This window comes from Pseudochaenichthys georgianus, unplaced genomic scaffold (genome assembly GCF_902827115.2).
Source record: "Pseudochaenichthys georgianus unplaced genomic scaffold, fPseGeo1.2 scaffold_778_arrow_ctg1, whole genome shotgun sequence".
NCBI classification, from domain to species: domain Eukaryota; kingdom Metazoa; phylum Chordata; class Actinopteri; order Perciformes; family Channichthyidae; genus Pseudochaenichthys; species Pseudochaenichthys georgianus.
This window is the reverse complement of record NW_027263326.1, coordinates 51,869-75,854: the sequence shown is the minus strand read 5'-3', so window position 1 is coordinate 75,854 and position 23,986 is coordinate 51,869. Positions and strand designations below refer to the sequence as shown.

At 42.0% G+C, this 23,986-nt stretch overlaps 1 protein-coding gene across 1 annotated transcript; it reads right to left on the bottom strand.

The window, feature by feature from the left end:
- Positions 1–2,996: 2,996 nt before the first annotated feature.
- On the bottom strand, positions 2,997–5,545 carry LOC117444278 (AP-3 complex subunit sigma-2; the record flags this gene model as incomplete). Its single annotated transcript, XM_034079944.2, has 3 exons — positions 5,318–5,545; positions 4,425–4,516; positions 2,997–3,108 (listed from the first exon to the last, which is right to left on the bottom strand). Coding segments are annotated over exons 1-3 (273 nt in total), but the record flags the coding sequence as incomplete, so codon positions are not given.
- Between the last annotated feature and the right edge of the window lie 18,441 nt (positions 5,546–23,986).

The window sequence follows — 23,986 nt, the reverse complement described above, 5'->3', positions numbered from 1 at the left end:
TTGACTTAACTTTAACTGACTTTGACTGACTTTGACTTTGACTGACTTTAACTGACTTTGACTGACTTTAACTGACTTTAACTGACTTTGACTTGACTTTAACTGACTTTGACTGACTTTAACTGACTTTAACTGACTTTAACTGACTTTGACTTGACTATAACTGACTTTAACTGACTTTAACTGATTTTGAGTTGACTTTGACGTGACTTTAACTGACTTTGACTTGACTTTAACTGACTTTGACTGACTTTAACTGACTTTGAGTTGACTTTGACGTGACTTTGACTGACTTTAACTGACTTTAACTGACTTTGACTTGACTGTAACTGACTGTAACTGACTTTGACTGACTTTAACTGACTTTAACTGACTTTGACTGACTTTGACTGACTTTGACTGACTTTGACTGACTTTAACTGACTTTGACTGACTTTGACTGACTTTAACTGACTTTAACTGACTTTGACTGACATTGACTGACTTTAACTGACTTTAACTGACTTTGACGTGACTTTGACTGACTTTAACTGACTTTAACTGACTTTAACTGACTTTGACTGACTTTAACTGGCTTTGACTTTAACTGACTTTGACTGACTTTAACTGACTTTAACTGACTTTGACTTTAACTGACTTTAACTGACTTTGACTGACTTTAACTGACTTTAACTGACTTTGACTGACTTTGACTGACTTTAACTGACTTTAACTGACTTTGACTGACTTTGACTGACTTTGACTGACTTTGACTGACTTTAACTGACTTTGACTGACTTTGACTGACTTTGACTGACTTTGACTGACTTTGACTGACTTTGACTGACTTTGACTGACTTTAACTGACTTTGACTGACTTTGACTGACTTTGACTGACTTTGACTGACTTTGACTGACTTTGACTGACTTTAACTGACTTTGAGTTGACTTTAACTGACTTTGACTGACTTTGACTGACTTTAACTGACTTTAACTGACTTTGACTGACTTTGCCTGACTTTGACTGACTTTAACTGACTTTGACTGACTTTGACTGACTTTAACTGACTTTGACTGACTTTAACTGACTTTGACTGACTTTGACTGACTTTGACTGACTTTGACTGACTTTGACTGACTTTGACTGACTTTGACTGACTTTAACTGACTTTGACTGACTTTGACTGACTTTGACTGACTTTAACTGACTTTGAGTTGACTTTAACTGACTTTGACTGACTTTGACTTTAACTGGCTTTGACTTTAACTGACTTTAACTGACTTTAACTGACTTTGATGTGACTTTGACCTGACTTTAACTGACTTTGACGTGACTTTGACTGACTTTAACTGACTTTGACTGACTTTAACTGACTTTAACTGACTTTAACTGACTTTGAGTTGACTTTAACTGACTTTGACGTGACTTTGACTGACTTTAACTGGCTTTGACTTTAACTGACTTTAACTGACTTTGACTGACTTTGACTGACTTTAACTGACTTTGACTGACTTTGAGTTGACTTTAACTGACTTTGACGTGACTTTGACTGACTTTAACTGACTTTGACTGACTTTGAGTGACTTTGACTGACTTTAACTGACTTTGACTTGACTTTAACTGACTTTAACTGACTTTGATTTAACTTTAACTGACTTTGACTGACTTTGACTGACTTTAACTGACTTTGAGTTGACTTTGACTTAACTTTAACTGACTTTAACTGACTTTAACTGACTTTGACTGACTTTAACTTGACTTTGACTGACTTTGACTGACTTTGACTGACTTTAACTGACTTTGACTGACTTTGACTTGACTTTAACTGACTTTGACTTTAACTGACTTTGACTGAGACTGACTTTAACTGACTTTGACTGACTTTGAGTTGACTTTAACTGACTTTGACGTGACTTTGACTGACTTTAACTGACTTTGACTGACTTTGAGTGACTTTGACTGACTTTAACTGACTTTAACTGACTTTGACTTGACTTTAACTGACTTTGATTTAACTTTAACTGACTTTGACTGACTTTAACTGACTTTGACTGACTTTGAGTTGACTTTGACTTAACTTTAACTGACTTTAACTGACTTTGACTGACTTTAACTTGACTTTAACTGACTTTGACTGACTTTGACTGACTTTAACTGACTTTGACTGACTTTGACTTGACTTTAACTGACTTTGACTGACTTTGACTTGACTTTGACTGACTTTAACTGGCTTTGACTTTAACTGACTTTGACTTAACTTTAACTGACTTTGACTGACTTTGACTGACTTTAACTGACTTTGACTGACTTTGAGTTGACTTTAACTGACTTTGACGTGACTTTGACTGACTTTAACTGACTTTGACTGACTTTGAGTGACTTTGACTTGACTTTAACTGACTTTGACTGACTTTGAGTTGACTTTGACTTAACTTTAACTGACTTTAACTGACTTTGACTGACTTTAACTGACTTTGACTGACTTTAACTTGACTTTAACTGACTTTAACTGACTTTGACTGACTTTGACTTTGACTGACTTTAACTGACTTTGACTGACTTTAACTGACTTTAACTGACTTTGACTTGACTTTAACTGACTTTGACTGACTTTAACTGACTTTGACTGACTTTGACTGACTTTGACTTGACTTTAACTGACTTTGACTTGACTTTAACTGACTTTGACTGACTTTAACTGACTTTGACTGACTTTAACTGACTTTGACTGACTTTAACTGACTTTGACTGACTTCGTCTTTTATGGATCCTGCAGTAATTCTCCTTTATCGATGACGCAGAAGGGAACTGATAAATAGCTGATAAATATCTGATGACGGTGATTAGGAGAAGTGAGCAGCGTGACTCACTCAAAACTCACTTTTTTGTTTGATTTTATATTTAGAGAGGTTTATGTCTGTCTGTCTGTGCGTGTCTGCCTGTCAGAAGGTGTTGAATGATTTTTCTTAAAAAACCACACTTTAAATGTGTCTATAAAGCATTATATAACGCTGACCTGGATCAGGTCCAGGATGCCGAGCTCACTCTCAGACGAGTCCACGCAGAACACAAAGTAGAGCGTGGCGTAGTGTCGGTAGATCAGCTTGTGGTCGGAGCCGCCAATGAGACTGTAAGAGGACAGAAATTAGACTTTAGAAAGTGTATAGGTGTGGATTTGTGCTGCGTCACTCGTGGATTTGATACAGCAGGAATTAAACTCAACTTAAATGTAAAAAGAATATTTAAAATATTAGCCATTTAATTCACAGTGGGAGAGACTGTAAGAGGAGAGAAATGGGACACTCAAAAGTAGTTTAGGTGTAGCTCTATGCATGTGGAATCCTGAAAGTAGGAATAAAACTTGGTCAAACAAATGATTGTATGCGTTAAAATTGTTAATGATTTGATTATATAATGGAAGAAGTGATTCAGAGCAGCTCTACTTCTGTGGGTTTGCCTCCCTCTAGGGGTTAAAGTGAACTATTGCATCCACAGTCAGTTGACATGACACTAGTTACAGGTCTGCCTTTCAGTCGCTGTCCGCATGGAATTTCAACTCGCTAAAAATATAAACACCATCACATGTTCAGCTGTATCCATACAGTCAGTCTATGCATTAAAAAAAACTAGAAATGCACAGGTAGATCTTGAGTCGTGGCTGTGGTCCTGGATCATCGGTCCTGGATGGATATCCTCGTGGATTCATCTTCCTATTATACACACATGCATTTCCAAACATTTGGTCTACCTATGTTGCAAATGTATTATCTTTTTAATTTACACACGGCATCTATTGCACGTCTGTCCGTCCTGGGAGAGGGATCCCTCCTCTGCTGCTCTCCCTGAGGTTTCTCCCATGTTCCCTTTAAACTGTGGGTTTTCTCTGGAAGTGTTTCCTTGTACGTTGTGAGGGTCTAAGGACAGAGGGTCTAAGGACAGAGGGTCTAAGGACAGAGGGTCTAAGGATAGAGGGTCTAAGGACAGAGGGTCTAAGGACAGAGGGTGTCGTATTGTCATACTGATATTCTGTACAAACTGTGAAGTCCACTGAGACAAATGTATTGTGATATTGGGCTATATAAATAAACATTGATTGATTGATAGCACATTGCTCCGCCATGGCCGAATGCCTTATTTTATAATGCTTACAAAGTCAAAAATGAATGTGTGTGTGTCCGCCCTCTCATTCTGATCGGTTTCAAACTTTACTTTTCCACCAAGTTTCATTCAAATCCAGTGAATATTTTGTCTTTAATCCTTTTTAAAACAAACCCTTGGAAAAAGCAACAAGTTCAGTTGCAGCAGCTTTTCTGATAGAGGCGCATCAACAACAACAACAACAAACACATGAAATCATCTTTAAAGATGCACTTATAGTATAAATACATGGCTAGTTATTGATTTATACACATCAGATGTTCCCACAGCAAACCGCAATACTCGCCTTCCTCCCTCCAAGAAGTTGCAGACGTTGTCGTCTCTTTTAGAAACCAGATGGAAAGTCTCTCTGATGATCTGCTGCTGCATGTCCTCCGCCTGCAAGAAAACAACTCGTCAGCTGAAGTAATGTAGTCTGTGTTTGGTAAATGCACTTCCTCTACGGACACACAATAAGGTGTTTAGGGATTCTTACTTTTAACACTTTGCTGATATAGTAGGGAAAGTTAAGAAAAGGACATCATGCATTTAAAAAACACTCCTTCACAGATAACAGAAACAAATATATGATTAGATAAATGCGAAGGATGATAAGAGGAAGTATTCAGATCTTTAAGTAGAAGTACAAAGTAGTATAAAATGGAAATACTCAAGTGAAGTACTAGTAGGAACAAATTGTACTTAAGTACAGTACTTGAGTAGATGTATTAGTTACTAAATACCACTGGTAAAAAGGGCAAACTAGTTATATTTCCTCTTTTGTAATATGTGTTTTTATTTTACCAGTAGTGTAAAAGCTTAGCTGTTTACTTCCCTACAACATTGAATTATATCTATATTAAAACACAAAGACATTTCGGCATTAAAGCGCAATCTGAGGAGAGCAATAATAAGCCAAATTAAGTAAAGACTGTGAGTAAATGAACACAAATTGACCGTGAAAAATGTAAATCTGTTGACTTTCTGACAAATAAACAACATGAAGGGCCAAGTTACAGCTAACAACATTTATTCGTAGGTTTTAAGTCGGTTAATGACAAATACTAAAATGCATGAAATCACAAATACATGTCAGCATTAATGCACAAAGTGTTGAAAGCAAAAACCAAAGTCATCAAACCAAATGACAGTCAAAACAACAACAGAGACATGCTCATGTTTTGAACAGGAAATACTTACAAAATACTGATAAAACCTGATCAGCCGCGGCTTCCCGTGGTTGTTAAATATCAAAATTGATTTAATCATGTCTGGTCTTTGGTGTTGTCGAATTAAAATATGAAATAACCGTAAAATATAAAGGGATTTGAAGGTTTAAATCACGTTAGCTCGAATGCTAAGAGCTAACCGTCCTCTCAGCTGTCAGAAGGCTTATCGCTACATCCGGTTGCGTCTCTACATTCAGCATCCGACCTCCAACAAACACTCTGGTTCCGGGCAGGTCATTGAGTGCGTTTACGTAATAGTTTACAGGCGCACTACTAATAAATATGTTATATAAATAACTTACTGCTAATACCCTGGTTATGATCAGGTTTTTAAGTATCCAGGCCATGTGTTGCAGATGTAATCATCATCAGAGTTGGATCGTGTCTCATTTCTGGCTTGAAAATAACTCACAGCTCGCTCCACAGTTTCGTCTTCTGTTAACTCGTCTGGTCTTATAACTTTCTTCACACTGTACATTTTACATTTCATTTAATACGCCATTCCTTGCACACTTCATGTAAATAATATCCTACTTTTAAATTGTGTTAGCTGTAATTAAGCCCTTCATAGTGTTCAGTTTACGGTCAACCAATTGTATTTACTTTTAGTTCTGTTCTATTTTCTATTATGAGATGAAACACCAAGACACATTCCTCGTATGTGTTAACCTACTTGGCAATACACCTGTTGTTATGATCTGTATGAGTTTTCCCTGTTTGATTGTTGTCATGTTTAGACCTGTCTCTGTGTTCCCTCCTGGTTAATTACCTGATTGTGTTCACCTGGTGCTCCTTGATGCGTGAAGATGATTTAGAGAGAGAGACTTTTGGCTTTGGTTAGTTTACCTCGCTCTGTGAATTCTGGATCAATCTACAATAAAGGATTTGTATTTAAAGAACCGTCTTCTGCACTTCGGTCAAATCTACTCTGCTCTCCAGCTTTGACATCTGTTTCTGATTTAAATGTTATTTGTTTATTTTTCTTTTCATTTTTCAAAGTATGTGCAATTCCTTGTTTTAACATTATTCTGTCAAGTCAAGTTTGTTTATATAGCACAACCTCAGTTGACCAAAGTGCAGCTGCATTGTGTACTAACTGTAAAGGGTGAATTGATGACTGGTCCAGACCAACGAATTAGGAGTTACAGTAATCCAAACGTGACGTAACGAGGCATGTAACCGTCTGAAAGGTATTTATTGGGAGGTAAACCTTAGCAAGCGATCGCAGCTGAAAGAAGTTCTACTTTCTGCTTTTCCTTTAGTTCTACAACAAAAACATTTTAACATTTGGGATCAAATATCTTAGTATTAAAAAACTAATGTCACAGCAGGATTTCGAAAAACTTTGTCCATGCCTTTATCTTCAGTAGACTCGACTACTGCAATGGTGTCTTCACAGGTCTCACTAAAACATCTATAAGAAAGCTGCAGCTGATTCAGAACTGGCTTCCAGTCGACCAAAGAATTCATTTTAAAATATTGCTAGTTTTTAAATCACTAAATGGCTTAGGAGGACCGGGGTATAAAGATCTCCTGCATAACTATGAACCATCCAGGAGTCTCAGGTCCTCTGGGTCGGGTCTGCTCTCTGTTCCAAGAATAAGAACTCGCTATTAATCTGGAACAAACTGCCCGAAGCGTGCACGTCCGCTGAAACACTTCCTATTTTCTAAAAACATCTATTTGCCACTGCTTTTAATTGAGCTGTTCATACTCACACTGCAGTATGCCTTGTATTCATGTATTCTGTACCTGCTGTATTTATTTATTTATTTCATTATCTTTGCTTTTTTATGCCTGTTCTTAAATGCCATTTAATAATGTGTTTATGCTGTATTTATTCTTAAATGTCTTTTGTTTATTATTTTGTAAAGCACTTTGAATTGTCGCGTACTGAAAGGTGCTATATTAATAAAATTGCCTTGCCTTATTTGATCAGATTGTGCTTATATGTAGACAGTCAGTGAATACACATACTGTGACAATTCTGCATACAGTTAATGAGTAACGTGTATTACAGACAAACCAATGTGATCCAATCATAATACTTCTTTATAACTGTACTATCAATATTGCAATTCAGACTAAAAACATGCAGTCACAGATATTTGAGCTCCACAAATGTAATTTTTCCTCTTAAAACTTCTCATAATGAATACAATGCTTTTTGCATGTGAAGCATTTACAATTGGATGAATCTCCTGAGGATTAAAAGTAATATTCTGGTACCAAGAGTAATGTGTGTAAAATGTGGGATGCTGTTTCTTTTTATGTTTTTGTTGCTTCTGTTTTAATTAAATGTCACATTGAGGAATTGCTCTACTTTTTAGAGTATTGGATTTTAGTGATGCTCATATATTTCAGCCTTTTCAATTCAACATCCCGTGATTTCGTGACACCGCCGGTGAGGCTTCTCTTCTTCTGTGTTTCCCGTGTGTCAGCAGAAGTTCTGAGAGTCTTTACCGCTGGATTACATCATGTAGCAGTCTGTGTGACTAATGCACCGGCAGCTGAGGCGCCACATCGTTACTGGACCCTTTGTACCTTTGTCTTCACACTGCCTCAGAGATCTCAAAGCCGTGACGACACTCTTCACCTTTGTTCAGATCTGCAACCTTTACAGAATCCGATCAAAGGCCATCTTACATAATGCGAGAGGAAATTAGGGATGGGAATTTGAAAGCAAATGTATATTCGAATATTCGACCCCCCAAAAAACGGTTAACCGGTTAACCGAAATGTACATAAACTATAAAAAAAAAATGTGCGTTAAAAAAAAGACCTCATGAAAGACGACACAGGAAGTGAGGATACCCGGCCCGGAGGAAGCCCGGGGTCCCCTTCTGGAGCCAGGCCCAGAAGGAGGACTCGTCGGCGAGCGTCTGGTGGCCGGGCTTGCCACGGAGCCCGGCCGGGCCCAGCCCGAAAAGGCAACGTGGGCAACACCTCCGCTTCTCCGTCCCGCGGGCCCACCACCTACGGGAAACATCGATGGGGTCGGGTGCGCTGCCAGAAGGGTGGCAGTGAAAGCGGAGGGTCTCGACGGACCAGACCCGGGCGGCAGAAGCTGGCTTTGGGGACGTGGAACGTCACCTCTCTGGGGGGGAAGGAGCCGGAGCTTGTGCGGGAGGTGGAGCGGTACCAGTTGGATCTGGTTGGGCTCACCTCTACGCACAGCGTCGGCTCTGGAACCTTACTTCTGGATAGGGGTTGGACTCTATTCTTCTCCGGAGTTGCTCAAGGTGTGAGGCGCCGGGCGGGTGTGGGGATACTCACAAGTCCCCGGTTAGGTGCTTCGTTGTTGGAGTTTACCCCAGTGGACGAGAGGGTCGCCTCCCTACGCCTGCGGGTTATGGGGGGGGAAACTCTGACTGTTGTGTGTGCTTATGCACCCAACAGCAGTTCAGAGTATTCGGCCTTCTTGGAGACCCTGGAAAGAGTCCTGTATGGGGCTCCTGAAGGGGACTCTTTAATCTTGCTGGGAGACTTCAACGCACATGTGGGCAATGATGGAGACACTTGGAGGGGCATGATTGGGAGGAACGGCCCACCTGATCTGAACCGGAGTGGTGGTTTGTTACTGGACTCCTGTGCTAGTCATTGATTGGCCATAACAAACACCATGTTCGAACATAAGGATGCTCATAAGTGTACGTGGTACCAGAGCACCCTAGGCAGAAGGTCCATGATAGATTTCGTTATCGTATCATCGGACCTGAGGCCGTATGTTTTGGACGCTCGGGTAAAGAGAGGGGCGGAGTTGATCACCATCTGGTGGTGAGTTGGGTCGAGTGGCGGGGGAAGCCTCTGGATAGACCTGGTAAGCCCAAACGTGTAGTTCGGGTGAACTGGGAACGTCTGGAGGAGGCCCAAGTTCAGGAGGCCTTCAACTCACACCTCCGGCGGAGCTTTTCGGGCATCCCTGTGGAGGTTGGGGACATTGAACCAGAGTGGTCGGTGTTCAAAGCCTCTATTGCCGAAGCCGCGGCGGGGAGCTGTGGTCTCAAGGTCCTAGGTGCCTCAAGGGGCGGTAACCCTCGAACCTCCTGGTGGACACTGGTGGTCAGGGAAGCCGTCCGACTGAAGAAGGAGGCCTTCAGAGATTTGTTATCCCGGGGGACTCCCGAGGCAGTTGCAAGGTACCGACAGGCCCGAAGGGCAGCAGCCTCATCCGTGGCCGAGGCAAAGCAGCGGGTGTGGGAGAAGTTTGGAGAAGACATGGAGAAGGACTTTCGGGCGGCACCAAAGTTGTTCTGGAAAACTGTCCGAAGCAGGGAACCATCCAAGCTGTGTACAGTAAGGATGGGACGTTGTTGACCTCAACTGATGGAGTGTTAGGGCGTTGGAAGGAACACTTTGAGGAACTCCTGAACCCGACAACTCCGCCCTCTATGTTAGAGGCAGAGCTGGAGTATGACGGGGGATCAACACCAATCTCCCGGGGGGAGGTCACTGAGGTCGTCAAACAACTCCACAGTGGCAAAGCCCCGGGGGTGGATGAGATCCGCCCGGAAATGCTGAAGGCTCTGGGTGTTGAGGGACTGTCATGGTTGACACGTCTCATCAACGTTGCGTGGAAGTCGGAAACAGTACCGAAGGAGTGGCAGACCGGGGTGGTGGTCCCCCTTTTCAAAAAGGGGGATCAGAGGGTGTGTGCCAATTACAGAGGCATCACACTACTCAGCCTCCCCGGGAAAGTTTACTCCAAGGTACTCGAAGGGAGGGTCAGGCCGATTGTCGAACCTCAGATTGAGGAGGAACAATGCGGATTCCGTCCTGGTCGTGGAACGACGGATCAGCTTTTTACTCTCGCAAGGATCCTGGAGGGGGCCTGGGAGTACGCTTATCCGGTCTACATGTGTTTTGTAGACTTGGAGAAGGCGTATGACCGGGTTCCCAGGGAGTTACTGTGGGAGGTGCTGCGGGAGTATGGGGTGAGGGGGTCTCTACTCAGGGCCATCCAATCTCTGTACTCCCAAAGCGAGAGCTGTGTCCGGGTCCTCGGCAGTAAGTCGGACCCATTTCCGGTGAGGGTCGGCCTCCGCCAGGGCTGCGCTTTGTCACCAATCCTGTTTGTAATATACATGGATCGGATTTCGAGGCGTAGTCGTGGGGGGGGGGGGTCTGCAGTTCGGTGGACTAAGGATTGCACCGCTGCTTTTTGCAGATGATGTGGTTCTGATGGCTTCATCGGTCTGCGACCTTCAGCACTCACTGGATCGGTTCGCAACCGAGTGTGAAGCGGCTGGGATGAGGATCAGCACCTCCAAATCTGAGGCCATGGTTCTCAGCAGGAAACCGATGGACTGTCCACTCCAAGTAGGGAATGAGTCCTTACCCCAAGTGAAGGAGTTCAAGTATCTCGGGGTCTTGTTCTCGAGTGAGGGAACAATGGAGCGTGAGATGGGCCGGAGAATCGGAGCAGCGGGAGCGGTACTGCAGTCGCTTTACCGCACCGTTGTGACGAAAAGGGAGCTGAGTCAGAAGGCAAAGCTCTCTGTCTACCGGGCCATTTTGGTTCCTACCCTCACCTACGGTCATGAAGGATGGGTCACGACCGAAAGAACGAGATCGCGGATACAAGCGGCCGAGATGGGTTTCCTCCGCCGGGTGGCTGGTGTCTCCCTTAGAGATAAGGTGAGAAGTTCGGTCATCAGGGAGGGACTCGGAGTTGAGCCGCTCGGAGTTGAGCCGCTCCTCCTTCGCGTCGAAAGGAGCCAGTTGAGGTGGTTCGGGCACCTAGTTAGGATGCCACCTGGGCGCCTCCCTAGGGAGGTGTTCCAGGCACGTCCAGCTGGGAAGAGACCAAGGGGTAGACCTAGGACCAGGTGGAGGGATTATATCTCTTCGCTGGCCTGGGAGCGCCTTGGGATCCCCCAGTCAGAGCTGGTTGATGTCGCCAGGGAAAAGAAAGTTTGGGGCTCTCTGCTGGAACTGATACCCCGAGACCCGACCACGGATAAGCGGGAGAAGATGGATGAAAAAAAAGAATGTAAAAAATGTTTCTGATTTTTTTTTTTTTTACCGAATTTTTTTCCAATAATTGTTGGAAATACATACATGTTCAAATAAGTGTAGAAACCAAGTTGAATTTGTCAAATGTATTGAACTGGTGATCACAGTTTGACAGCTATAGGCCTACAGCTTTCATGAGCGGAGGTGATTCACAATCAGCTGTAGAGAAGACCCTCAGCTGGAACGGAGGTTGCGGGTATAGCAAGGTATAGCATGTATAAATAAATGTAACTCTTCTTAGAGTGTAAATAATTACCAGACTATGACCGGTAAAATATGTTGAATATAACTGTGTGAAAGACGGAAGCATTGCGATCGACAGTGGTAAATACAAATGTATTGACAGTATTTTATTTACTGTTACATATTTCGTATTGTTGAGCATGTTAGTCCATGCCTGCATGCAAGGGATAAATACCTGATATTTAAAACGTAATATCACCTCCTGATATACACCTGAACATCAGCAGGAGAGGACTCTTTAAAGTAGAGACACTACATACTGATATACACCTGAACATCAGCAGGAGAGGACTCTTTAAAGTAGAGACACTACATACTGATATACACCTGAACATCAGCAGGAGAGGACTCTTTAAAGTAGAGACACTACATACTGATATACACCTGAACATCAGCAGGAGAGGACTCTTTAAAGTAGAGACACTACATACTGATATACACCTGAACATCAGCAGGAGCAACACATGCTCACTCCCAGGTCGGCCTATGTTGACGTTATGTCAAGTCCCCTGCCGGCTTTTTCCAACGCAAGGGGGGGGCCCTTAGCGTCCATTTTCAGCTTTCCGGGATGTCCATATGCTTCTATGGACGCTCATGGAAGCACGGCATTCGTTTGTGTCGACTGCCCTTAAAGGCAATGAGAGCGTCCATTCTCATTGGATAACGGAGAATTGTACACCCGGAAGTAAGTATTCCCCTTACTGACGATTGATTTTACAGTGATATCTGCACTACTCATCGACTAAAAAACACCAGATTATCCTCGTTAATTACACAACATTGATTGGTTTAAATTGTGTACAATGCTTTTGTATTTTTCCCCTTCGATTCGGAGAAACAAATCTTTTTTCGGAGTAAAGGATGGCAGAAGACACTACACTACCCAGAATCCCCAGCTATCGTTTGGACTATACCATAAACTCTGTTTGACGTCACGTGATCTTCACATTTCTCCCTGCAGAAAAAGAAAACATGGCCGAACTTCGTTTTATTCTGGGTGTAAAATGCCTATTTTAAAGTTAGTTTGGCCATTAAAATGCGGGGGAGCAGCTGGCAGCGAAGCAGCCCAGATAAAACTCTTTCTTCATTGTTTGTTGTGTATTCAGTCAAGCGGGTCAAAGTTACAAAGCACTGCACATCTTATTAATCGCCCTAATTTTACTTTACCAGTGCAGTAATAAAGTAATCTGTAGAAAAGCACCGTATTTAGGTCAGCCTTCATAGTAAGGCTACATTACATGTTATAATATTCATCGTGTCCTTTCTACTGATATATTCCTGTCTATTGCTTTCATTTGTATTTAATGTTATTGTGTTTATACTTGTTTCCACACATTTCACAATTTGGGATGAATGAAGTATCTATCTATGATATCCATCCATCTATCTATATCTGTCCGTCTATCTATCCGTCTATCTGTCTGCCTATACCTACCTACGTACCTACCTACCTACTAGTTGTTTTGTTTGGAAAGGTTTAGTCATTGTATTGCTCTTTACCAGCACCTGCAGAGTACAGGACTTTACTTTGTAAATATTATATCAATCCATTGGTTTCTAGCATATATCATTTGCAAGTGTTTAAAACAAATGTGGGATACTGATTTCATAAAAAGAAAGACATTCATGATTGTCATATTTTATTATGTAGGATACCGGACTGGAATTATTCTTACTTTTTACTCCACTTCATTTATGCAACAACTTTATTTCATTTTATGATTAGATTGTTTTGCTTGTATCATCCTTTGCAAATGCATAGTCACACTGCTGGGAACAGGGCTGCTTCTCTGAGAGACGTAGATAACCACTTATGAGAATATAATGCATTGGTGTATATTAAACTAGCCAACAGTATACAAAGCACTACAAAAGTGTTGTCAATATTAACCGTAAACATTTACATTAGTGAAATGACACATCAATCCATGTTTATTTTTATTTTATTTTTCACATCACACATTAATGCAGCTATATAATCAAAAGTGTTAACACATACAGAGAACCTTTTAAAGCATAATGAGTACTTCAAATGTAAGTCCATTTGGCTAGTACTTACATACCTTTACTTAAGTAAGACTATAAAGGCAAGACTTTTACTTCAGTCAAGTATCTGAATACTGTGTCTGCTGGTAGTCCATGGATCCATTGCTCTTAATTTCCAGTCGTAAAGAGAACCAACTGTAATGTGTTCAAGTAGATGTCCTTTCCAAATGAATCTGATGGTAACATTGGGTCAATATTAGCATGAAGGTGTTCCATCTGTTGATCACTCAGAGGACTCCGGGTGACAGGAACAACTATTCCCAGTGTTCCTCACGCAGATGACCACTGGCCTCCCAGTCAATGGGGATCTGTAATCTGTCACAAAAAACAAAACCGTTTTTAAAAATATGTATACTTTTCTTCCGCTGTTATGTACCGTTATAATTGTATACAAAAGAAGAATAAAGAAGTATCACTACATTCCTATGCATTAATATAATTACTTATATTGACTGTGCGTGGGCCTGGCAGTGGGAGATTCATTTCAGGCTAAAGTGTGCACAATCAACGGTAGGGCATGTATTTTAATTGTTTTAATAATGTATATGGTTATAAAATATAACATTGAAACACTGACGCAAAGAACAAGTATGTGGAATGTGTTATTAAGTACGTTTGCTTGACTACAGTCCAGTTCTGTATCCTACATAATAAAATATGACAATCGTTAATTTCTTTTATCAAATGAATATCCCACATTTGTTTTAAGCACTTTAAATGTTAGAAACAAATATTATAGGATTGATATAATATGTACAATATGTAAGTCCTGTACTCTGCAGGTAAAGGACACGATAAATATTATAATGTAGTGCCGAGATATATGGAGTCAGAGGCGGTGAATCGAAGGTGCAAAAGGGAACTTTAATGAGGAGCAGAAAAGGACATGTTGTCGGGTCGCAGCCCGGGTCGACAAGAGAGAGAGCCAAGAGGGCACACCTATTTATAGGTAACCCATAACATGTCCGTGTGGGAACAATAACCGCAACTGTAGTTCCAAGTTTGAATTATGTCCCAGTGGTTAAATAGGTGGTCACCACACAAGCCCCCCCAGAATTCAAACATGGCAAAAAAATATATCCCCACGTCCGTGGAGGAAGCACCACAAGGGCCGAGGAGGGTGGGGCCGCAGGTGAGGACCGGGCCATGGAACGGGCCACGAAAGGGGGCCGCAGGAGAGGGCAGGGGCCCTAACGAGGGTGAGGGCACCCACACCGGGGGCGGGCCGTCGTAAGGGGGCCGCACTAGGTGTTGCGGAGAACCCAGCAGGAAAGAGGGCGACCCGGCCGCAGGCAGACGCACAACGGCGGCGGGCATGAAGTCCTCGGCAGGCGTCGAGGTATCCCCGGAAGAGAGGAGCAGTCCCCCCGGGAGGAAGGAGCACAACCCGGCCGCAGGCAGACGTGCCGCGGCGGCGGGCATGAAGTCCTCAGCAGGTGCTGAGGCATCACCGGGAAGCAGGAGAGGCCAGACAGGGTCCCGGAGCGCGCCACCCATGGGCCGATGGAGCATGGGCGACGTCCAAAACCGTTGAGGCGAGACGGGGTCCAGGAGTGCACCACCCAGGCGTCGATGATACCGTGAGTGGCGTCTGGAACCGCCGTCGAGGTGGTGAAAAAAATGAGAGTGTCCACATGAGGTCAACCGGCTGATCGAACCTCCTCTCCGGCACCGGAAAAAAAATTGTTAACAGTCAGATGTCAACACGTCGTTAGTTGCTAGCCGTTAGCTGCCGCTGCTAGTTGTCGTTAGCTGTTAGCCGTTGTTAGCTGTTAGCTGTCGTTGTTAGCCGTCGGTAGCTGCTAGTTGTCGTTAGCTGTTAGCCGTTGTTAGCTGTTAGCTGTCATTGTTAGCCGTCGTTAGCTGCTAGCCGTTAGCTGTAGTGGTTAGCTGTTAGCTGGTGTCGACGGCCGCTAGCCGGAAGCCGTTAGCTGGCTGCCATGGGTAGCTGCTAGCCGTCGTTAGCCCCTCGTGGTTAGCCGCTAGTCGTCGTCAGCCCGCGCAGCCAGGACGTGCAGCCGCACGCCCCGAAGAAACAAGCCCACGAGGTAGCAATCGGTTTGCTGGTCGACCCAGCAGGTCGTGCATCGACCCCCTGTTGAATGGAAGGCTGATGCGGGAATGGCGAGCAACGTCCCAGCTCTTCTGCGGGGCGTGCACCGAGCCGCAGTCCGCGTGCCGGTGGCAGCCACGGACGATTCCAAAACATCCCCGGCATTTCGAGAAAGAAACTTGAGTTCCTTTTGCCGTGTTCGGGTCCGTCCCGGAAACTTCTCGAGACTTGTCAGGGTCACCAGTGTAGTGCCGAGATATATGGAGTCAGAGGCGGTGCATCGAAGGTGCAAAAGGGAACTTTAATGAGGAGCAGAAAAGGACATGTTGTCGGGTCGCAGCCCGGGTCGACAAGAGAGAGCCAAGAGGGCACACCTATTTATAGGTAACCCATAACATGTCCGTGTGGGAACAATAACCGCAACTGTAGTTCCAAGTTTGAATTATGTCCCAGTGGTTAAATAGGTGGTCACCACACAAGCCCCCCCAGAATTCAAACATGGCAAAAAAATATATCCCCACGTCCGTGGAGGAAGCACCACAAGGGCCGAGGAGGGTGGGGCCGCAGGTGAGGACCGGGCCATGGAACGGGCCACGAAAGGGGGCCGCAGGAGAGGGCAGGGGCCCTAACGAGGGCGAGGGCACCCACACCGGGGGCGGGCCGTCGCTGCCAGCTGCTCCCCCGGGACCCGGAAGTGGCGTATAGCCTGCACTTCAACATCAACGAAGGTGCTCGAGATATGCTGTATTGAACCAATAACACAAACTAACTGTATCACTATAACATGATGATGAGGGTGATGGTGATGAAGAATGCATCTAACGTTCCGCTGTTCATTATAATACAAAAACAGAGCATTAAACAAACCATCATGCTCTTACTTTGAAATCATGCGGAAATGTAGTCATCAGCGGGCCATCACGTGGTTTCCGAAAATAACCGAGTGACACGAGTAGATTTGAGCCGAGACCGGCGGAAAATATGTCTCAAAATTCCGTGTGTGTAAAAAGACGATCCGCGAACAGAGATTTGAGATCCGTGAACAGAGAGTTGAGATCCGCGAGCGCATTTTTGGTCCACAAATACAAAATGGATTCAGAAATGCCTGATCGAAAGTTGTAAATGTTAAAGAGATATTCACAGATCTTTTTTTAATTTGTGAACATATTTAGCGTATTTGCAGATCCGTTTTGCACTTGCAAATGTATTTGTGAGTTTGCAAATCTTTTAAATGCATTTGTGGATGTTTTACATTTACAAATCACATATTTACACACAAATTATTTTTATGTTCACACAAATAATTATGAGACATATCTATGCCCATAGGAAACACTCACATTTAAAACATATAATTAATAAATGGGTGAAAATTGCTTGTGCCCATTATGGGCAGTATTACTATATATACCCACATGCCAGCTAAGGTCAGAAGAGCTTTATTTAACAGCTGGTCTTATGTCTGTGACCCCTGTTGTTAATTGATAACATTACATTACATTAATTGATAAGCCTGAAACATGCACTTGTCAAGGTTCAAAGGCAAATTTTGCAAATATGGCAGTAGCCATCGATCAGCTTAAGATAAGATATACTTTATTGATCCCAAGTTGGAACATTTGCGTTACATCAGCATGTGTAACAGTTAAATCTGCAGTGGTGTTTATTTGAAAATCATTTAGTATAATCACACAAATTCTGTGTTTTATATTTAACAATTCTGTGTTCTTTATTTATTGATTGCTCAATACCTGACAAGGCCGGAGATGAAATATCTGCATACATCTTATAAGAGTATAATACATTATGTATAATATCAGTTAAAATAAGTGCTTCAACATAGTTAACATTGCTGGAGGTATGCACAAATATTGATAGATGTCTTGTAATGCACTGTTGAGGAACCTGCGACCCAAGTTTTTAATTCAGTGCAGAACTACACCACAGTTGTGTAGGCCTATATGATCTGTCAATAAACCTTAGAAAATCTTGAAATCTTGAACGGGATGTGCAAAATAGTCATTACATACAGTCTTTAATTAACAATTAGTAGAGAATAACGAGTAATGAATATACTTTATAGGGATCCTATTAATATCTAATAATAAAAATAATGAAATTCAATAACATGCTTTAACCACCAGGTGTCCCTTTATATCAACTGTGCACCTTTATGGTGTAAATACAGCCTATCTACCAATTGGATCAAATATAAAAGTGAGCCGAATTAGTGTTGATACTGCAAGGAGACGTATTGTGTGAAAAGAAATGTAAGATGTTGTTTAATGGCTGATATATTTATGATCCACGTCACGTTTTCAGTTCCTCATGTTTGTCTTCTCATCAGGGCTCTATAAATACAGAACTACGGCAGATATGTAATATGTAATGCAGCCGAACCGTGTATTACAATGACGTTATGTGATGACTTTCAAAGAGAAAAGCAAGCACACTCGGAATAAGGTATTATTTTATTTTTTTTAAATGTTTTCGGTCTGTTTCCGGTATTTGTTAATGACGGTGTGCTCTGAGATGTGAGACTGGAATTGCACAGGGGGGAAATAACGTATCTTTAGATGCGGATTTTGTTAACTAATATGTTTGCGCTGTGGACCAACACTATACATTGACGGGGAAGGGGGTAGCAATAAAGATAACACCATTAAACAGTTACACAACATAACAGAAATAATATCGATAGCAGCGTCCCTAGCAACCACCTTGGTAACAATGAAAACGTCGCGATTTCCTGAAGTAATCTTCGTAATAACTAGCAAACTAAAGATCATGTACATCCACTGCACACATAATCTGAAATAACAACTCATATTTCTCGCATCAAATGACATCAAAACGCATTTTAATGGCCAAACTAACTTTAAAATAGGCATTTTACACCCAGAATAAAACGAAGTTCGGCCATGTTTTCTTTTTCTGCAGGGAGAAATGTGAAGATCACGTGACGTCAAACAGAGTTTATGGTATAGTCCAAACGATAGCTGGGGATTCTGGGTAGTGTAGTGTCTTCTGCCATCCTTTACTCCGAAAAAAGATTTGTTTCTCCGAATCGAAGGGGAAAAATACAAAAGCATTGTACACAATTTAAACCAATCAATGTTGTGTAATTAACGAGGATAATCTGGTGTTTTTTAGTCGATGAGTAGTGCAGATATCACTGTAAAATCAATCGTCAGTAAGGGGAATACTTACTTCCGGGTGTACAATTCTCCGTTATCCAATGAGAATGGACGCTCTCATTGCCTTTAAGGGCAGTCGACACAAACGAATGCCGTGCTTCCATGAGCGTCCATAGAAGCATATGGACATCCCGGAAAGCTGAAAATGGACACTAAGGGCCCCCCCCTTGCGTTGAAAAAAGCCGGCAGGGGACTTGACATAACGTCAACATAGGCCGACCTGGGAGTGAGGATGTGTTGGCAGGAGAGGACTCTTTAAAGTAGAGACACTACATACTGATATACACCTGAACATCAGCAGGAGAGGACTCTTTAAAGTAGAGACACTACATACTGATATACACTTGAACATCAGCAGGAGAGGACTCTTTAAAGTAGAGACACTGCATACTGATATACACCTGAACATCAGCAGGAGAGGACTCTTTAAAGTAGAGACACTACATACAGATATACACCTGAACATCAGCAGGAGAGGACTCTTTAAAGTAGAGACACTACATACTGATATACACCTGGACATCAGCAGGAGAGGACTCTTTAAAGTAGAGACACTACATACTGATATACACCTGAACATCAGCAGGAGAGGACTCTTTAAAGTAGAGACACTACATACTGATATACACCTGAACATCAGGAGGAGAGGACTCTTTAAAGTAGAGACACTACATACTGATATACACCTGAACATCAGCAGGAGAGGACTCTTTAAAGTAGAGACACTACATACTGATATACACTTGAACATCAGCAGGAGAGGACTCTTTAAAGTAGAGACACTGCATACTGATATACACCTGAACATCAGCAGGAGAGGACTCTTTAAAGTAGAGACACTACATACTGATATACACCTGAACATCAGCAGGAGAGGACTCTTTAAAGTAGAGACACTACATACTGATATACACCTGAACATCAGGAGGAGAGGACTCTTTAAAGTAGAGACACTGCATACTGATATACACCTGAACATCAGCAGGAGAGGACTCTTTAAAGTAGAGACACGACAGACTGATGTACACCTGAACATCAGCAAGAGAGGACTCTTTAAAGTAGAGACACGACAGACTGATGTACACCTGAACATCAGCAGGAGAGGACTCTTTAAAGTAGAGACACGACAGACTGATGTACACCTGAACATCAGCAGACCAGTCCTCTATGTGTACACCTTTCAGGGTCAGGGGTCATCAGTGTACTGAATGATTGAAATTGGGTTTCTTTAGCACCTCGATTGGGAACCACTGTAGATCTAATTCCACAACATCATGCATTACCAGTCAGATTGGGGTCATGCCGAAGGTCATCGGTTCTCCATTGTCGGTCCATCAGAGGAGTATGGAGACACCACAGGGTCACATGACCTTCACTATCTCTGTGAGATCAGACGCAGCAGCAATTTGAAATGTCAGACCCCGATTTCATATCCATGAATCCAGGGTTTTTCATCATTAGTGTCTCACAATATTAAAAAGCCACCCGGGCAGTTCTCCTATATCATCTATTATATTACCCGCCTGTAGATTCCCTTCCTCCTGCATGAGCACGGCGGAAAACAAACAGCCGCTCATTAGCATGTGCGGCCCGTTGGTGGTAAACAGGCTTATTTCCACATGAGTGCTGCGCGAGAATGGATTCCAGCGGGACGTTTCGAGGTAGGTGGGCCCGCCTTTTGATTTGGATTTAAGAAATGCAAGTGGACAGGCTGAGCATTCTCAGGCTCAGCGAGGTCATGTTGGTACAGTGAGCACTTGTTAGAAGGTGAGTCACTGTATCAGGAGTCCTGGGTGGCATTTTGAGTGTGCTCAGAGGTGAAAGAAGTACTCAGATCTTAAGTAGAGGAAGTGCCCGAGTAATACTCTGATGCAAGTAAACAATGTGCGATTGAAATGTAAATGTTACTCGAGTAAAATGTAAAGTATTACCATCAAAATATACTTAAAGCACTAAAAGTTAAATAAACAAAAGCATAATTATCGGAGGCCGGAAGTAACTAAGTACATTTACTCAAGTACTGCACTTTTCTATCTGTGTTTTTAATTCCTGTTTTACTTTTATGCACGACACCAAGTCAAATTCCTCGCACGTGTCAACTTACCTGGTAAATAAAGCTGATTCTGAACTGATACTGAGGAGATGTACTTAAGTACACTTCTGAGGTACTTGTATTTCCATGTTATGCTCTTTTGTTCTTCTACTCCACTACAGTTCAGAGGTACATGGTGTACTTTTCCTCCACTACATGTATTTAATACCTTTAGTTACTTCACAGATCTGGATGAATGATGTGAAATATAATCAAGTGCTAAATCAGACTTATCATTATAAAACATATCATATACATTATTCTGAAATGGACCAATCTGCACAACGACTACTTTTACTGTCTTTCACTATATTTTGATGAGAATACTTTTCTACTTTCACTTGAGGAACATTTTGAATGCAGGACTTTTACTGTAACAGAGTATTCCTACACTCTGGTACTTCTACTTTACTCAAGTACAAGATCTGAGTACTTTTACTCAAGTACAAGATCTGAGTACTTCTACTTTTACTCAAGAACAAGATCTGAGTACTTCTACTTTTACTCAAATAAGATCTGAGTACTTCTACTTTTACTCAAGAACAATATCTGAGTACTTCTACTTTTACTAAAGTACAATATCCGAGTACTTCTACTTTTGCTCAAGAACAAGATCTGAGTACTTCTACTTTTACTCAAGAACAAGATCTGAGTACTTCTACTTTTACTCAAGAACAAGATCTGAGTACTTCTACTTTTACTCAAGTACAATATCTGAGTACTTCTACTTTTACTAAAGTACAATATCTGAGTACTTCTACTTTTACTCAAGAACAAGATCTGAGTACTTCTACTTTTACTCAAGTACAAGATCTGAGTACTTCTACTTTTACTCAAGTACAAAATCTGAGTACTTCTACTTTTACTAAAGTACAAGATCTGAGTACTTCTACTTTTACTAAAGTACAAGATCTGAGTACTTCTACTTTTGCTCAAGTACAAAATCTGAGTACTTCTACTTTTACTAAAGTACAAAATCTGAGTACTTCTACTTTTACTAAAGTACAAGATCTGAGTACTTCTACTTTTGCTCAAGAACAAGACCTGATTCTCCCACCTCTGTTAATGATTGATCTTTAAAGTGTTCTCAAAGCTGGTGAAGGTGCAGCTAGTCTGACGTACTTTGTAGACTGCAGGGTAGCTGGTGAAGGTGCAGCTAGTCTGGAGTACTTTGTAGACTGCAGGGTAGCTGGTGAAGGTGCAGCTAGTCTGAAGTACTTTGTAGACTGCAGGGTAGCTGGTAAAGGTGCAGCTAGTCTGAAGTACTTTGTAGACTGCAGGGTAGCTGGTGGATTCACTCCAGGTGGAACTAAAGTCTGATTCAACACTTGATTATATTTGACATCATTCATCCACATCTGTGAAGTAACTAAAGGTATTAAATACATGTAGTGGAGTAGAAGTACACCCTTTACCTCTGAACTGTAGTGGAGTAGAAGTACTTAGTTACTTCCTCTGCATGTGCTTTCTCCCCCTCTTCCTCTCTCAGTGCTAATTGATGGAGTGTGTGCCAGAGCTGAGGTAATGTGTGGCGTTGTTCAGATGATGCCTCTGCGCTCTGGGAAGTGATGAAAGCGCCTCTAATTACAGGGGTAATCAAAAGTGTCAGCCTCTGTTTACTGTCTGCTCTCTCCGACTCTGAGCACGGGGTGTCCTGTACCTGTGAGAGGAGCGCCAGTGGAAGTATCTCCGTGTATATTTGCAAATGTAAAGAGTTGTGTTTTGTTTTTCTCTGTCTAAGAGCGTGGCCTTTACGTACGGTATCTCTGTTTTTCTTGTCATGTCTGTCTCTGAGAATGTACAATAACATATCAAAGCTGGAGGTGCAAGTTAAATCCTCAACTGATGCATAAAGAAAAAGGGAGAATTTTTTTTGAATGTTTTCTAAATAATAATAATACATCATTATTAAAAAGCAGCCCAAAGTGCTTTACAGATAACATAACAACACTATTAAAATAATATTAAAATGAATACAAAACAAGATAACACATCTACAGTGGTAATATGTTAAAATAAAATAATTTAGAAAACAGAAAATAAAATACAGTAAAGCATGGATAATGAGAGACAATCGAAAGTTAACGCAAATTAAAAGCCATATTAAAAAGATAGGTTTTTAATTTCCATTTCACGGGACTTTTCTGTAAGGTCCACTAAATGCAAGTTGGTGAGGATGTTTCTTCATGTGTTTTGGCACAATTGTGTTTCTATATTCAAATCATGTTTTAAACTGCAGCACGTTTCTCTTAATTGAAGTGTTTGCCCCTGTCAGCCACCGTAGTTATGTGTTGTGTAAAACATTCTTAAAACAGATTGTTTTTGAGTGCAAAGCATTTTGTTCTGGTTTCCTCTGAAAAGACACCGACATGCTGCCATCTTATAGCTCCATTATATTGGGGAATAGGCAGACAACACTATAGGTGAAAACTTAAAAAAATGGCTTGACGCACATCAAGTTGTATTACAATTCTGTACTGATTTTACCCCAAAAAACTCACATTTTCGCAGACTGCAGCTGGGTCAGCTCCCCTGAAGATGGCAGCATTTCGGTGTGTTTTCAGAGGGAAATGTTTTTGCATGAGTTGCTGCAGAACCCGCTTCAAAAGACTGCGTGATGATTTCTCTGATTTCATATTACAAGGCTGATTCTGACGCTTAAAACAATGCATTTTTTGTGCAAAAAAACACATCAAATAGCATTACATCACAATGTACAGAAAAGTGCGTATACAAATGTTTGCATGTCTAGAAAACAATAACACACACTTGCAGGTTAATCCCCAGATGCAATAATGTGCACGTGATGTTAAATATTATGGGATGTTTGTGCATGATTGACAGGCACTAATAGAGGCCCAGCTGCGTGGATTCAGGAGTGTAATTACAGGTGGTACAGACAGACAGGAGCTTTGTGCAGCTGTGTTTCTGGAGCAAAACAACCCTGATCCCGGGTCTTTTTCCCGGGGTTTCCCGCTCACCGGGGCCGTAAAC